Source organism: Puma concolor, chromosome B2, assembly GCF_028749965.1.
Source record: "Puma concolor isolate L17-30 chromosome B2, mPumCon1.1.hap2, whole genome shotgun sequence".
Lineage (NCBI taxonomy): Eukaryota > Metazoa > Chordata > Mammalia > Carnivora > Felidae > Puma > Puma concolor.
The window spans coordinates 143570855-143586302 of NC_141671.1; the positions used below are offsets into that span (position 1 = coordinate 143570855).

General features: G+C 47.4%; 1 protein-coding gene across 11 annotated transcripts in view; it reads left to right on the forward strand.

Moving 5' to 3' along the window:
• ARID1B (AT-rich interaction domain 1B) overlaps window positions 1-15448 on the forward strand; it is a 450301-nt gene that overhangs the window by 431179 nt on the left and 3674 nt on the right. For all 11 annotated transcript variants that reach the window (XM_086708220.1, XM_086708218.1, XM_086708223.1 and 8 more), the window contains 5 exons: window positions 142-314; window positions 6266-6413; window positions 8855-8951; window positions 10409-11192; window positions 13656-13786. In XM_086708220.1, coding sequence (XP_086564346.1) covers window positions 142-314; window positions 6266-6413; window positions 8855-8951; window positions 10409-11192; window positions 13656-13786 — 1333 coding nt within the window. The remainder of the gene's footprint in view (window positions 1-141; window positions 315-6265; window positions 6414-8854; window positions 8952-10408; window positions 11193-13655; window positions 13787-15448) is intronic.

A 15448-nucleotide genomic window follows, 5' to 3' on the forward strand; every position in this document is an offset into this window, starting at 1 on the left:
TGTCGACCAAGAAATTACATCCGTGTAATTTTTCGGATGGTTTTTACGTGAAAAACTTTCAAGTTAGGCGCGTTTCCCGATCGGGCATTTGGTGGCAACTCCTGATATTTCGTTGCGCTTTCCTTGTCCTCGTCTCTTCAGAAGCGGTACAGTCAGCGTGCACGACCCGTTCTCAGACGCCAGTGACTCATCGTTCCCAAAACGGAACTCCATGACCCCGAGCGCCCCGTACCAGCAGAGCATGAGCATGCCTGACGTGATGGGCAGGATGCCCTATGAACCCAACAAGGACCCCTTCGGTGGAATGAGAAAAGGTAAATGCGGAGGGAGCAGACTAGGCCCAGAGGGCATTGTCCTCTCTGCCACCACGCAGCCAACCCACTTACCCGTTAGAGATGTGTCTGAGCCACACCTCCCCAACCTACTAGATTTCTGGCCTCGGGAAAAGTACTCAGTAGCTCTGTGCCTCAGTTTCCTCATCTAGGAATTAGGGCAATAACAAGACCTGCCTAAAGGATGTGACGAGGATTCAGTTCATGTACAAAAAGCCCACTGAAGAAACGACTGGTGCACGCAGTGGCACGCGTGCTCCTGGCGCTCCCTCGCGCTGCACGCCTTGTTGTATACCACGGGCTGGGCAGGGGCTAGGCGCTAGGTAGTGTGATAAGTCAGACGTAGTTCCCCCCAGAGTTGACGGTGTCTTAGGGGGAACAAACAAAAAGGAAGCGAAACCACAAATACGTAATTAAATATGGTGGCTGATGGAAGGAAGGGCACCAAGTGCGACGATGCGGGTTAAGGGTCACGGAAGGGAAGGACATATACGAAGGGATGGTCGGGAGGGGAGGGCTTTGAGGAGATGTCGGTTATCTGCTGAGACCTGAGGAATGAGGAGTAGAGAAGTGCAGGGGAGGGGGAAGGCCCGAGGCAGGAGTGGGCTTGGCGTGTTTGAGGAGGTGGAAGGCACCTGGGGATAATGGGCAGGGGGGAGGCTGAGTGCACCGAAGCCATCAGGGCCACTGGGCCAGAACTTTCAGCCTCCCCGGGCTTGGGGATGAGTCTGGGTTTGTACCCTCGCCGCAAGATGTTCTGTAGGAAGTGACGTGACTGGGTCTTTTGTTAAAAAACAAGTAACTGGGCATCTATGGAGAGTGTGTTGGCAGGACCACTGTGATGGTCCAGGGGAGAGATGACAGGGCGGAGTCAGATTCCAGCAGCCAAGAGAAAAGCAGAAGCACTCATCACACGTTCTGGACTTGGAAAGAACGGGCCGGGCTTGCTGGATTGACCGTGGGGGTCAAGGTGAGACCTTACTGAGAGGGTGACGACCTTACTACTTTGGAGATGCCCGCCTGGGAAGGGGCCCGCTGGTAGCGCTCACTGTTAGCACCTGCACTGTGGACAGCTGCGGGAGGAACGAGAGAGAAGTCCCGTGTTGACTTGGGGATGTGCTAAGGCGGTAGGTGGTGGAATGTCTGTCTGGAGCTGGGCAGAGCGTTGGAATTAGGAATCATTTCAGGGAACTCAGCAGAGGAGTGGGATGGAGCATCATGGGATGGATGGGATCACCAAGAATTGGGAGAGTTCTGACGGACGTTAGCAAACACCCAGCGTGGTTTTTCCCTTTATGCTCATCAATCCCCAGCGCTCACTTGGCTCTGAGAACGTAGCATCTAAGCCTCTGCCCTTTGAGCGCCTCCCGAGGCCCACACACTCCGAGCTCTTTGGCACCCTTCCAGGTGCAGGCGCGCTGTAAAATTGAGGCATGATAGTGAATATCATTGGAAGAAATACAGAAAAGGAGCAAATACTGTTTTCACGGAATTGCTTCTCGGATCCCTTAAACAGGAGTACCTCTATTTAGATGTTCGGGGTATGTGAATTTCTCGATATGTTATCCTTAGTCGAGAGAAACGTAAAGCCCAAAGCCTTGGTTTTCACAACTGTTATGGATCAGTGAAAGGCAAAAATGAATCATTTCAAAATTTTAAGTATTTATTTTTTACTTTTTTTAACATCTATTCATTTTTGAGAGACAGAGTGTGAGCAGGGGAGGGGCAGAGAGAGGGAGGCACAGAATCCGAAGCAGGCTCCAGGCTCTGAGCCGTCATCACAGAGCCTGATGTGGGCCTCGAACCCACAGACCGTGAGATTATGACCTGAGCCAAAGTCGGATGCTCAACCGACTGAGCCCCTCAGGCGCCCCATTTCAACATTTTAAGTATTAGGCATGTATCGTTTAACTACCAAATGAGATTATGTTTCATGTGTATTTCTTAATAACATTTCAGGTATGTTCCACAGAGTAAAATAATCTAATTTTTCGTTTCAAAAAGTTTCAGAGCTGTCTGTTCCAAGTGAATATTCTACAGAACATGCAATAAATCTGTAAGCTCAGAAACTCAAAAGCCTTGTAAACGTTGGAGGTGGTTATTTTTCTTAGTGGTATGAGATATTAGAAAGAACATTTTGTTCTTGCTGATGGTGGTTGTATCACATTTTTAGGCTCTGAAAATATGACAATAACATGGGGAAAATAATTAGTAGTGTTTGGAATCTGGCTTCAAAAGCTATGTGAACCGTTTCCATTAGCCCCACCTGTATGCTATATTAGACACTGAGAGTTGTATTTCTTTTGTTTCTGTGTGCCTACAGTTTTTCTTATTGTGAAAATAAATTGGGTGGAGGGGATGATTGTGGATTACCTTGTTAGGCACTAGCAAGCTGTATCATGTGTTTTCATCAACTGTGTAAGTGATACAGTGGCTGAGAGGGGACCCCCTTCTCACATTTCCCCGGGACATTTCAGCTCACCTGCTACCTTACCATGCTGGTGTAGTTAGCACCAAATTAAAGCAGATAAACAGAAAACCCACAGGAAACAAATTTTTTTCTCGCCCTGTCCTGTTACAATAAGTTTCGCATTCCTCAGTTCACATTATTCTGTCGGTGAACTGGTGGTGCTCCGATTTCTTATGTAATGACCAACATTAGGGGAAAGCCCGTTCTTTGTTGCTGCCGCTGGCCTACAGCGTGGTGTAGGGCAGAGACCAGAACCTGTCCCAGCCTCAGTGGCCCTAAGCATCCTTGGCCCCACCCGCCCTCCCCCCACTTCTATAATTCATTACTGATTGAAGGATTGATTAATTGCTTATAAGTGAACAGTAAGTGAATATTTACATATTGTATATCTAAACAGTATATTTTGAATACCCGTTAATATCTTTATACATCATCCTTTTTCTTAATGCTCCAGTAGTGAACGTGTTGTTTCATCATGCTTTGCTCTTCTTAAACATGAAGCTGTGATTATTGACGTATAGCTGTTTTTTCACATGTGTAAGAGTGTGTCTGTGAAATAGATTCTTGAAAGAATAACCGAGGGGCACCTGGGTGGCTCAGTCGGTTGAGCGACTGACTTCGACTCAGGTCATGATCTCGTGGTCCGTGAGTTCAAGCCCCGCGTCGGGCTCTGTGCTGGCAGCTCGGAGCCTGGAGCCTGCTTCGGATTCTGTGTCTCCCCCTTCTCTGCCCCTGCCCCGCTCATTCTCTCTCTCTCTCTCTCTCTCTCTCTCTCTCTCTCTCTCAATAATAAACATTAAAAAATTAAAAAAAAAAAAAGAATAACCGAATCAAGGGATGTGAACTTTTTTTTTTTTTTTTTAGTTTACGGAGTATCTTTTACTCCGTAACAAACCGCCACAGAAAGCGGCTTTAAACAACAGCACTTGGGTGTGTCTCACAGTCCTCTGGTGGGCGGGGTGGTTCTGCATTTCGAGTTGTCAGCCAGGACCCTGAGGCAGCCTCTGTCACCTGGAAGCCTGATTAGGGACTCTGCTGGAGCCGCATCACTTGAATGGCCGGTGTCATCTGGAGGGTCTGTTGGTGTCGGAACCTGTCGGCTAGGGGGCCTCCCCCCTGGGCCGTCCCACGGAGCTTCTGGGGTGCCTCGTGGCATGGTGGATGGGTCACAGACACTCCAAGTTAAAAGTTAAGTTAAAAGTCGCTTGTCAGTTTAATACTCTTCACATGAACGTGGAACAGTGTGTGGCCCTCACTCCCTACCAAGAATGATCATTATCAGTCCTTTTAATAGTTGCCAGTCAGATGCGGGGGGGAGGAGTGGAGGGGACCGGAGGGCCTCATAGTTGTTTTGACTTGCATTTCTTTAATTGCTAGTGAAATCAGACACCTTTTCATATATTGATGGGCCATTTGTTTTCTTTTTTTCTGAATGTCCATTTATGCGGTTACCCATTTTTTTAAAAATCTGGTTGTCTTTTTCCTTACCTATTTTTAAAGAATTTTTCTTGTATCAAGGAATTAAGCTATTTAACTTTAATTATCCCCCTTAATGTTTGCCTGTCTCTGTTCTTCCATTTATAAAACGGAAAGTAACATCAAAAGTCATTCTACCACACGTGGACTTGAGGTGGAAGATACAGTGTGAGATAGCACACTTGCGAAGCACAGAGCCCCCCGCCCGTGTGAGACCCCATTATCTGCACCTCTGTTCTAACAAATTCCATCAGCTCACAGACGTTTAATCAGCTTTTGCTTCGTGTCACATAAAAGTAACCTTCCTAGGATGAAGAAAGGTAGTAGCACTGTATACCAATTAAGATTTGCATTAAAATGTTTAATTTGCCTACAGGCTAGTTTTTGGGCTTGACCCAATTTCCTTCAGGCTCTGAGCTGATGCTAATTTGCATATTTGACCTAATTGCCACTCTACGCCCTGATAGAAATACTAGTATTTCATCCATTCTTGAGTTATTCTTAATCCCCTAGTGGTTTTCCTTTTCCTGGTTTTGGAGTGAGTCTGCTGATAGGTATTCGTGCTAAGGTTTTTTCTTTTTTCCCCCCGTAAGGGAAGGGAACTAACTTTACCCATACAGCTGACCCTTGAACAACACAGGTTTACACAGATTTTTTCAATAAATAGATGTATGGTACTAGAGATGTTTTTCTTTTCTTTTTTTTTTTTTTTTAAGTTTATGTATTTTGAGAGAGAGAGAAAGAGAGCATGCTCTCAAGCCAGGGAGAGGGAGAGAGAATCCCAAGCAGGCTCTGAGTTGTTAGCACGGATCCCAACATGGGAGTCGATCTCACAAACCAAGAGATCATGACCTGAGCTGAAATCAAGAGTCAGATACTTAACTGACTGAGCCAGCTAGGCGCCCCATAAATGTGTTTTCTCGTAAGATTTTCTTAACATTTTCTTTTCTTTTCTTTAGCTTTGTTGTAAGAATACAGTATATAGTATGTATAACGTACAAAATATGTGTTAATTGACTATGTACGTTATCGGCAAGGCTTCTAGTCAACGGTGGCCTGTTAGTAGTTGATTTTAAGGGGGAGTCCAAAGTTGTACATGGATTTTCAACTTCGCGGGGGTGAGCACCTCTAACCCGCGCAAGAAGGGTCAACTGTGTATGCATTTCTTTCTCACAACCACTGCATGAGGTGGTATTACCAACTTTACTTCATCGACAGGGAGTTGAACTCAGAAGTTTGATGACCTACCCAAGAAAGGGCCAATGTTCACTCTCTACCTTACTTCATAACAAATTACCACAAACTCAGCAGCCTAAAACAACATCAGTTTACGGTCCCATGTTCCCGCGGGCTCTCAGCTCAGGGCCTTACACGGCAGACATCAGCATGTCAGCCAGGACTCAGGGCCCTCTTCCGAGCTCGTTGAGGTTGTTGGCAGATTTGGTTCCTCGAAGTCGAAGGACTGAGGTCTCATTGTCTTGTTGACTGTCGTCGGCCTTCACAGTCCTAGAAGCTGCCACCTTTGTGAATATGTGGCCTTCTCCACTGCATGGTGGGTGCCTCCTCAAGGGCGGCAGGCGGGTGTCTCTGACTTCCAGACACAGATTGAAAGGGCACGCCTGGATAATCTCCCTTTTAGTTGACTGCCAGTCAGCTGATGAGTCACTTTAGTTACATCTGTGAAATCCCTTTGGCCATCAAATGTAATGTAATCATGGGAGCCATGTTCCCATCATATTCGTGGGTTCTACCGGTACTCCAGGTGGGGGCTCATTTAAGGCCCGTGCGTGGGGTCAGGAATGGGGATCTTGGGGTCCTTCCTGAGTCCAGACCTTACACTCATTGGTTTGTATTGTTGTCAGCCATATTAAGACTGAGACATCTACATCTGCCATATTGAGGTTAACAGAAATGACTAGAAGGGCTGTCTGGGCCCCTTGGGGGTCGAAAATGCTTAATTTTATATCCGTGATTTAAAATGTTGCAGTGCCTGGGAGCAGTGAGCCCTTTATGACTCAAGGACAGATGCCCACTAGCAGTGTGCAGGACGTGTATAACCAGAGTCCCTCCGGAGCACTATCCGGTCTGGGCATGGGGCGGCAGCAGTTTCCCTACGGAGCCGGCTACGACCGAAGGTGAGTGTTTTCTAAGACCACACGGAGCGAGTGCTAGAAACTGCACTCTCCTCACACGTGCGTTTCCGAGCCCGGGGAGCCGACGACAGCACACAGTACCTGCTTTCCCGCTAAGCATCGTGTGGGGTGGCTGCCTTCAGGAGGGGGGAGGGGGACACCTGAGAACCAGGTGGTCCTCTCAGCACCCGGATGCTCGGCCCCTGTCCCCGCACCGAGACCCCCACCTCCAGCTGCCCCGAGTGGCTCCTCCTGTGAACGGCCACAAAGTCAGGCGTGTAGCATCGCCCGACCGCCTTCCCGCCTGCATCTCTTCCCTCGGGAAAGCCATCCAGGAAGCTCTCGAAAAAGTCTTCCAGGCCTTGTCTTCTCAGATGTTTCCATTCTTCCCTGCGAACGTGTGAAACGGAGAGAGACTACTCTGCTCCTTAAGAAACATCTCTGAGGAAAGCCACGGCAGTCTTTTTTTTTCAGGGTGGCCTCTGGACACTGAAATGTCGGGCTTCAGCGCTCATCCAGATTAGTTTTAGTTAGATGGAGGGAAAGTCATTGAAGTGTCTCTGAGAGGTCGCCAGAAACTGCTTCCTAAACTAGTCGCTTATGGGAGACTTCTTTTTGTGAAGCAGGCCCCTTACCTGTGCCCCTGACCTAAGTACTTACTACGAAAGCCCCTTCCCCTGGATGGGAGGTTCTTTACCTCACCGTCGCACGGGTGCTCAGAAACAAAGTCTTGAATGTAATATTTGTGATTTTGGAAGGAAATTGAGGCTCACTAGAGGACTCTGTTTGTAACTGTGGCCACAGGGGCATGGCTCGGGGTAGGGATGGCTGGTGTGGTGGTGTTCCTCACAGACTGCCCACCTGCTGGGCCGCGGGCAGTGGTGAAGTCTTGGGAAGGTTCCCTCCCCCCCCCCCCCCGCCCCACCCCGTAACACAAACAGGAAGGAAGGAAGTTTGAAAATCACTGTTTTTACCAAATAATATTTCTTTCTGGCACTTTCTGTGCACCTGGTTCTTGCGATTACATAGCCATCACAAGCTTAAAGTGATTTGGTACTTTCTAGTAGCGACTTAAGAACCTAGACTTCGGATTCTTACCCTGGCCATAAGTGTGGTGACTGTTTATTTGTGGTGTGTCCGTTAACCAGTTAACCATCATGCTTAGTGTGCTGGAGCAGGGATTTGACTTAGATCCGTTTTTGAGGATCCAAGAGAAACTCTTTTTTCCTTTTCCTTCCTTCCTTCCTTCTCTCCTTCCTACCTTCCAATGAGATTAGGAGAACAACTCTCTTGGAACATATATCCGTAAATGAACCCAGGCAGATGCGCTGTTCTGTTTCTTCTAGAATGCTTTCTAGAACTGGTTTAGGTCATCTGGCTGTACCCCATTAGGGCTTATTTACCTTTGATAGATTTTCTAAAAAGTGTTACTTTGTTCAGCTTAAATTTTATCTATGTCAATTCTATTTCTTTCCTCAACTGTAAGCTTCCTTCTAGCTGTTAATGCCCTTCGCAAACACGTCTCCTATGTCTGTTTTACCCGTGATCTTCTAAAAATTCATTTATTTTCTTTCTTATTTTCATTCCTTGACCAGTTTAGGCATATATTCAATCCAAGTATTGTCTTTCTTACAGGATTCAATCGATACACTAAGTAAACCAGTTTCTCTCTTTAAACTTCAAATCTATTGCTCTTTTAAGCGTGCTACTTTCATGGTATTTATAGCTGCTCAGTGTAATGGCAGTTGAAAAATAAGTGTATTAGTCATTCCCATTTTAAGATTTAGAAATGTAAAAAAGATTTAGACGTAGGAGTACGTTTAAATCAACCCCGTCACTCTTGTAAGTCCACTCTGTTACTCTTTTCTGTGGCCTTGTAGGGTCATGGGACTTCAAAATTTTGAGTAGGTCTATTTTTACAATTATTAGCTAACTCAGTATCATTTTGGATGAATCGGGAAGTACGCTTTTTAAGAGATTGAACACTTCCTATTCATAATGAGAAGATAAGTAGAGACAGTTTCCGTGCTTATACGTCTGTGTTCTGGCACTCCCAGAAATCCCGCTTTGATTCTTACGTTGCTTTTGTTATCTCCTGCTTTCATGAACACCTCACATCACCATGTTGTGACACTCCCCGGGGCCGCGTCAGTGGGTGGGCGGAGGCTCCTCTCAAAGGCAGAGGGTGCCAGCCTGTCCTGCCGGGACTCCTCACACACCTACTAGCCAGGAGATTGGCAGCGTTCCCAAAACGGGTGTGCCCATCCCTTTGGCTAAAAGTTCAAGTGCTGTTTCTGCTTGGCGTGCCTCTGTTGGAAGGTGTTGTGCAGTGAGGGAGAGACCAGACCACTCGGGGGTGCAGAATTCCCAGCAGTGAACTGTTCATTTCTCTCTCGGCCTGAGGTCTTTTGAAAATGAAGTTCTCTTTGAATGGCTCATTCTAGGCACGAACCTTACGGGCAGCAGTACCCAGGCCAAGGCCCTCCCTCAGGACAGCCGCCATATGGAGGACACCAGCCCGGCCTGTATCCACAGCAGCCGGTGAGTTGGCGGGCAGGAATGCATCTCTGTGCTTTCTGTTTAAAACTCAAATTTGCGTTACTTCTGAGAAGTTTTAGGAAGTATAACAATAAACAGTGGTATTTATTGAACAATCAGGATATATTTGCTCGTGCTAGAAAATATTGTTAGGATTTTAAAGTCAGCACATTTTAAAAAGCTCTTGATATATGGGATCCCGAAACAAATATAACATGTTGTAGGAAGCAAAGGACGTTCATCCTTGTAAATAACGCCCGGCCGGAGTAAAGGTTTTTTAAACGGGTGTCTGGTGTGTGTGTTGTCCTGTCAGGTGCCTGAACTGAAATTTGTCGATGTTTTAAAGAAGGTGTGTAGAAGAAAAAAAACAACTCCAAATATTATATACCAGTATCAAAAGTTAAAAGTTAATTGGCTTTTTAAAAACAAGATCTTAAGGACCGCGTGTTTTGCTGACATGGGGGGGGGGGAGGTTACGCTGGCCTACGCGGCCGTGGGTCTTCAATTGTGTAAGATAACCTTGCAGATGTCGCTACTGATGCAGAGAATTGCCCACCATGCTGTGGCCGTTCAGACACAGGACTTTGCTGTCTCGAAACAACTTTTCAGGTCTAAGACCTCTGGTAACATGGAAGGGGTTTTAAGCATTGAATTCTACTGGAGCGTGTATGTACGTGACTTTTATTTTTACACCAGCTGGTCCTAAACAGCTTCTGGGTGAGGTGAAAGAACACGAACACATCCACATCTCTCTACGTCAGGAGGTTCCCACCTGATGGGGTACTGACACCCGGATGTCCCCAGGAGGGGAACCTAGTAACGTGGGCTGCGCCGGGCCTGCTGTCAGAGGCTGGCACCAGCGGGGCTTGCGGGGGAGACTCTGACCTGCACAACTGGAAGTCGGGGTGGGGGCCGTAGACCGTAGGGTGTCCGTGCAGGCCCGGTCTGAGGAGCCAGATGCCGTGGGGAGACATTGCTAACGCAAAGCTAGGCCTGAGAAATCTGTCCAGGGGCTTTCAGGCTGGCCTTCAGGAAGCTCAGTCCATTCTGGTGAGAGTTTTCCTCTTCCTGCCGAGGCACCTTCGTGTAGTCCCGAGCCCCTGTCTGGCGTCGCCTGTGTGGGAGTCTCCAAAGCCACGTCCTCCTATATTGCAGCCCTGAGAAATCCCAAAAGGGAGGAGAGATACCTACCAGGAAAAAGAGAGAGGAAGCTTTCTTTTCCCCACAGAAAATTCCAAGCACACGAAAACAAACTTTGGAAACCCTCTTCGGAGTCCATGATGTGGTATCCTAATCCGGAAATAGAGTGCCTAAATTGTTAGTCCTTAGTTGTCACAGGAGCTTCCCATACCCATTTTGAAATGAACATTCCACCAGGTAATAACTGTTTTGCATAATTTAAGTGTGTGATTATACCTGTAAAAGCACATCAGTGTGATTTGTCTTTATATGAATTTCAGAATTACAAACGCCATATGGACGGCATGTATGGGCCTCCGGCCAAACGCCACGAGGGAGACATGTACAACATGCAGTTCGGCAGCCAGCAGCAGGAGATGTATAACCAGTACGGAAGTTCCTACTCCGGACCGGACAGGAGGCCCATCCAGGGGCAGTATCCGTACCCCTACAACAGAGAGAGGGTGCAGGGCCCCGGGCAGATGCAGCCGCACGGGATCCCGCCTCCCATGATGGGCGGCCCCATGCAGTCGTCCTCCAGCGAAGGGCCTCAGCAGAGCATGTGGGCGACGCGCAATGATATGCCTTACCCCTACCAGAACCGGCAGGGCCCCGGGGGCCCGGCCCAGGCCCCGCCGTATCCAGGCATGAACCGCACGGATGATATGCTGGTACCTGAGCAAAGGATCAATCACGAGAGCCAGTGGCCTTCCCACGTCAGCCAACGTCAGCCTTATATGTCCTCTCCCGCCTCCATGCAGCCCATCACGCGCCCGCCTCAGTCATCCTACCAGACGCCTCCATCACTGCCAAACCACATCTCCAGAGCCCCCAGCCCCGCGTCCTTCCAGCGCTCCCTGGAGAGCCGCATGTCTCCCAGCAAGTCTCCCTTTCTGCCCTCTCTGAAGATGCAGAAGGTCCTGCCCACCGTCCCCACGGCCCAGGTCACGGGCCCGCCCCCCCAGCCACCCCCGATCCGAAGGGAGATCACCTTCCCTCCTGGCTCAGTCGAGGCATCGCAGCCAGTCTTGAAACAAAGGCGAAAGATTACCTCAAAAGATATCGGTAAGCGTTCCGGGCTCGGTCCGGAAATGAAGCCCAGTTGTGTTCTAGAATTTTCATGTTAGCTTAGATCTAGCTCCTGTTAATCTCAAAGGGATGAAGTTCTTAGGACGACAAGCTGTCAAGCGGTGGTTCTACGCAGGGGCAATACTTGGAAGCTGCTGATCCGAGTTCAGAAACAGTGCCCGAGAGGAGCGTGAATTGACGTGGGATTTTTCCACAGGAGCGTTATCTGTGCGCGAGAGTAGAGCCCCAAGTGAAAGACCAGGGGATCCTCAGCGACTACCGAGTTCTGAGCTTAAAGCTTTGACCTTAACCAGGCACTTAATCTCTGCAGTGTGAGCCTAACAGCCGAAATGCTGAGGTGGCCTGAGAAAATACGAGCCACTCTGTAATTCTGGTAACAACATACAGACCGTGAGCTTCCCCGGGAAAAAGTAGAAGCCTGCATGTGATACGTAGATAAATATATAGTATATACGGAATTTGATATGCTTTGATGTATAGAATTGATGGTAACCCGGTGCTGGTAGATATGGGCCCAAAAGCTGTTTCAGTCGGGTGCAAATCGTGTTTATTCATTCTGTTGGGATGTTCTGAATGCTAATTAGAGATCTGGAACATCTAGGAGTACGCACAGTTTTTCTGCATTATTTTTGAAGTCCTTTTAATACGGCAAAGGAAATTATAGATCTTGGTCATACAAAAAAGTTTTCAAAAATCTCAAAATCACTTGACTTGAAATCATTTACTACAGGGACTAGAAAATCAAAGATATTAGAGATGTTTTCAACCATCAGAATTAAGGACCTGTACAGAGAGAGGGAGAGAGAAGTAAGGAGTTTTATAGAGAGGGTTGCTGGAGACAAGGAAGAGATACAGACACCGAGCACCATTTTCTGTATGGAAAGATATACGTAAAAATATGCACATGTGTCTGTGTGTTTATGCATGTGCACATAAATAAATGTATTTAAATTTTTTTTTTTTTTAATTTTTTTTTTTTCAACGTTTATTATTTTGGGGACAGAGAGAGACAGAGCATGAACGGGGGAGGGGCAGAGAGAGAGGGAGACACAGAATCGGAAACAGGCTCCAGGCTCCGAGCCATCAGCCCAGAGCCTGACGCGGGGCTCGAACTCACGGACCGCGAGATCGTGACCTGGCTGAAGTCGGACGCTCAACCGACTGCGCCACCCAGGCGCCCCGTATTTAAATTTTTATACATGTCTTTGCACATGTTAGATCAGTGTTTGTCTTCAGCCTGGGGAAAGTTATGTTCCTTATTTAAAGAAAAAAATTTTCTAATGTTTATTTATTTTTGAGAGAGAGAAAGAGAGAGAGACAGAGCGTGAATGGGGGAGGGCAGAGAGCGAGGGAGACACAGAATCCGAAGCGGGCTCCAGGCTCTGAGCCATCAGCACAGAGCCCTATGCGGGGCTCAAATCCACAAACTGCAAGATCATGCCCTGAACCGAAGTGGGACGCTTAACTGGCTGAGCCACCCAGGCGCCCCTATGTTCCTTATTTTAAAAAGGAAGTTTGCCTTTTCTGTTAGAAAAGTTTTGTGTGCCTCTTAGAAAATAGGAAACGTAGATGAGATCAACCTAGAGGTGGAAACCCACGGCCCCCCCAGCACAGGAGATCACTGCTGATGTCTGGCATTGGCTGTGGCCCTGGTGACTTCTGACCGCACAGGCCTGCTCGCGCCATGTGCTTCCGCCCGCTTCCCGAGACAGAAATTTCAGACCTATCGCGGGCCTCTTCTCCCAGCCCCATCTTATGGCAGATCCTGCAAATGTCTTCTCTAACCCCTCTCTCTTCTTCGGTAACAGGAAGAGGGGAAAGAAAAGCGCAGTCGCTCTGTTTCCCATCCCCTGGCTCAGACCAAGCTGTTGAAAAATCTGAACCATCAAAGTGCTAATAATTGTCAGCAGCATGTTCTGAGGGCAGGAGCTCGGATAGAAGAGGACAGCAAGGGAATATCAAGACTCTATATCTGAGAATGTGCTGCCGCATACTCACCAGCCTTCCAGAGATCTGCCAGAGGGGCCTCCCTGAGACATTTGGGAATGGAGCGGGCCAAAGAAGACAACCAGTTTTTTTGCTGTGACTCCATTACTAACACTCTGCTGCGTCATTACAGAGTCCGTTAGGGACTAAAGGAAATAAATCGGAGATGAGAAAGGGCCCTTGTGCTTATTAGCACTCCCACCTCTAGAAGCACTTTGGGCTCATGTGTAACCAACAAGCCAAAGGATCTTAAACGACAGCAGTTTCTTAGTAAGCCGTCCCCTCCGTGTGAATTCTGGAAACGATCGCGTTTAACTGCGCCTCGGCACATTTGTTTGAAATCAGTACCTTGCTCAACACCCCGCTTCTTTCTTCTTATTCTTTTGTTATTTTCTGTTCTTTCATGCACAGAGTTAATATTCACCTCATCCTTGTCCTTTCCCCTGGTTTTAGTTACTCCTGAGGCCTGGCGTGTGATGATGTCCCTCAAGTCCGGTCTTTTGGCTGAAAGTACATGGGCTCTGGACACCATTAACATTCTCCTGTACGATGACAGCACTGTCGCCACCTTCAGTCTCTCCCAGGTACGCCAGCGCCCGTCCAGCCAGGGGCCGGGGTAGAACAAGAAAGTTCAGGAGCTCATGCTTGAACGCATGCCCAGAGTGGTGGGCACCGCGGGACGCAGGGCCGTCCTCGTGGCTCTTACACATGTAGAGCTGTCTGGGCGCTTAATCCGGGAATCATAATTCCTTCCAGGCTCCAGTATAATAAGCACACGCATACGTGTGCTTCTCCTGAGAAAACAGTCCTCTGTGCACACGTGTGTGTGTATGTGTGTGTGCGGCATAGATAACAGTGAAAGTAATTGTTGTTCAGAATGAATATCAGCAGGCGGGTGGGAGGTAATCCAGACACGAAGCCGGCGCTGAAGTCAGGCTGAATACGCAAGAGCTTATAACGGGACATACTCTACTTTCCAGTGAGACATAATCCCTTCCTTTTAATTAAAAAGAAATGTTATAGAAAATGTACGAGAGAGAGAGAGAGGCAGAGAGAACAGCTTGGTGAGCCCCCGTATACCCATCACTCAGCTGAAATAGTTGTGAACTCATGGCCAAACTTGTTTCTTGGTCTCCTTCCTTCCTTTCTGCCTCTGCCCACCTTATTCTGAAGGAGTCATTGAAAAGCCTACTAATCTTGGTAAGCTTAACGCTGTCCTTTGTTCAGTGCTAGACTTAGGTGTGGCTTCCAGCATTAATTGCTAGAAGAGGGAAGGGGAGCAGAGGGTTAGGGGAAATGGCCCAACTGAGCTACAGACTTGTAAAGAAATATGTAGAAACAAAAACAAGAAAAGGTAACTCTCCTTACTGAGTACGCACAATTCTCTGCTTTGGGGGGAGAAAACCAGAACATCTAATTACCTTGCTTCTGTCGAAATTAGACCAGAATCTTCCACTTGGTCTTTTCTTCTCACATTTCAGTCCTTCATGATAGCCCCGAAAGGCAAGTTTTCACTTGATAGGAAGTGTAGTAATAAGGTTATAAACATCACTTGAAGTCCACTGTAACAGAAAATATTTAAAAATGTATACGCCTCCCTTAGAGTAATTGCCTTTCAGCCTTCTGTTGGGTGAACGACTGTTGATCACACATTTTAGTAACCAGAATTGCTTTGGTAACTTGCCCCTTCCCCTGCCCTGGGAAAAAAGTTCACTTTAAGTATGGTGGGGGCGGGGGGGAGATAAACGCCCAAACCTTCACTTGCAAAATTGTGTGCCTTCGTCCCCTAAAAGTGAGTACTTTGTGGTTAGTACCTCAGTTTCCCCTTTCTCCTTAATAATTGTTTCAACCCCACTTTCAGGAAACTGATAGCAGGATATGAAAGTATGGTTGACTTCCAAAACACCTATCATTAAAGACTCCTCCCTTCCTTATTAACCCTTTATCATCCCTAAACGCGGTGGCGCGGGTGCTGGGGGCGGGGAGCTGGGGCAGTTGCTAATCATGGAGCGTGTTGATTTTCTTGATGCACACATTCGCTTAAAGGAAACAAAACTGGTTCTCATAGTTGCTTTTGTCTTTCAGTTAGAGTTGTGATAACTGAAATGTAAAATTGCATTCGATGAAACATTCTAATTCATTTATCAGGGACTAAATTGATTTGTTTTTAATTTTCTGTGTTTATGAGCTACTACATTGCTGAAATTATCTTCTCCCAAAGATATATGGAGAATGTAAATTAGAGT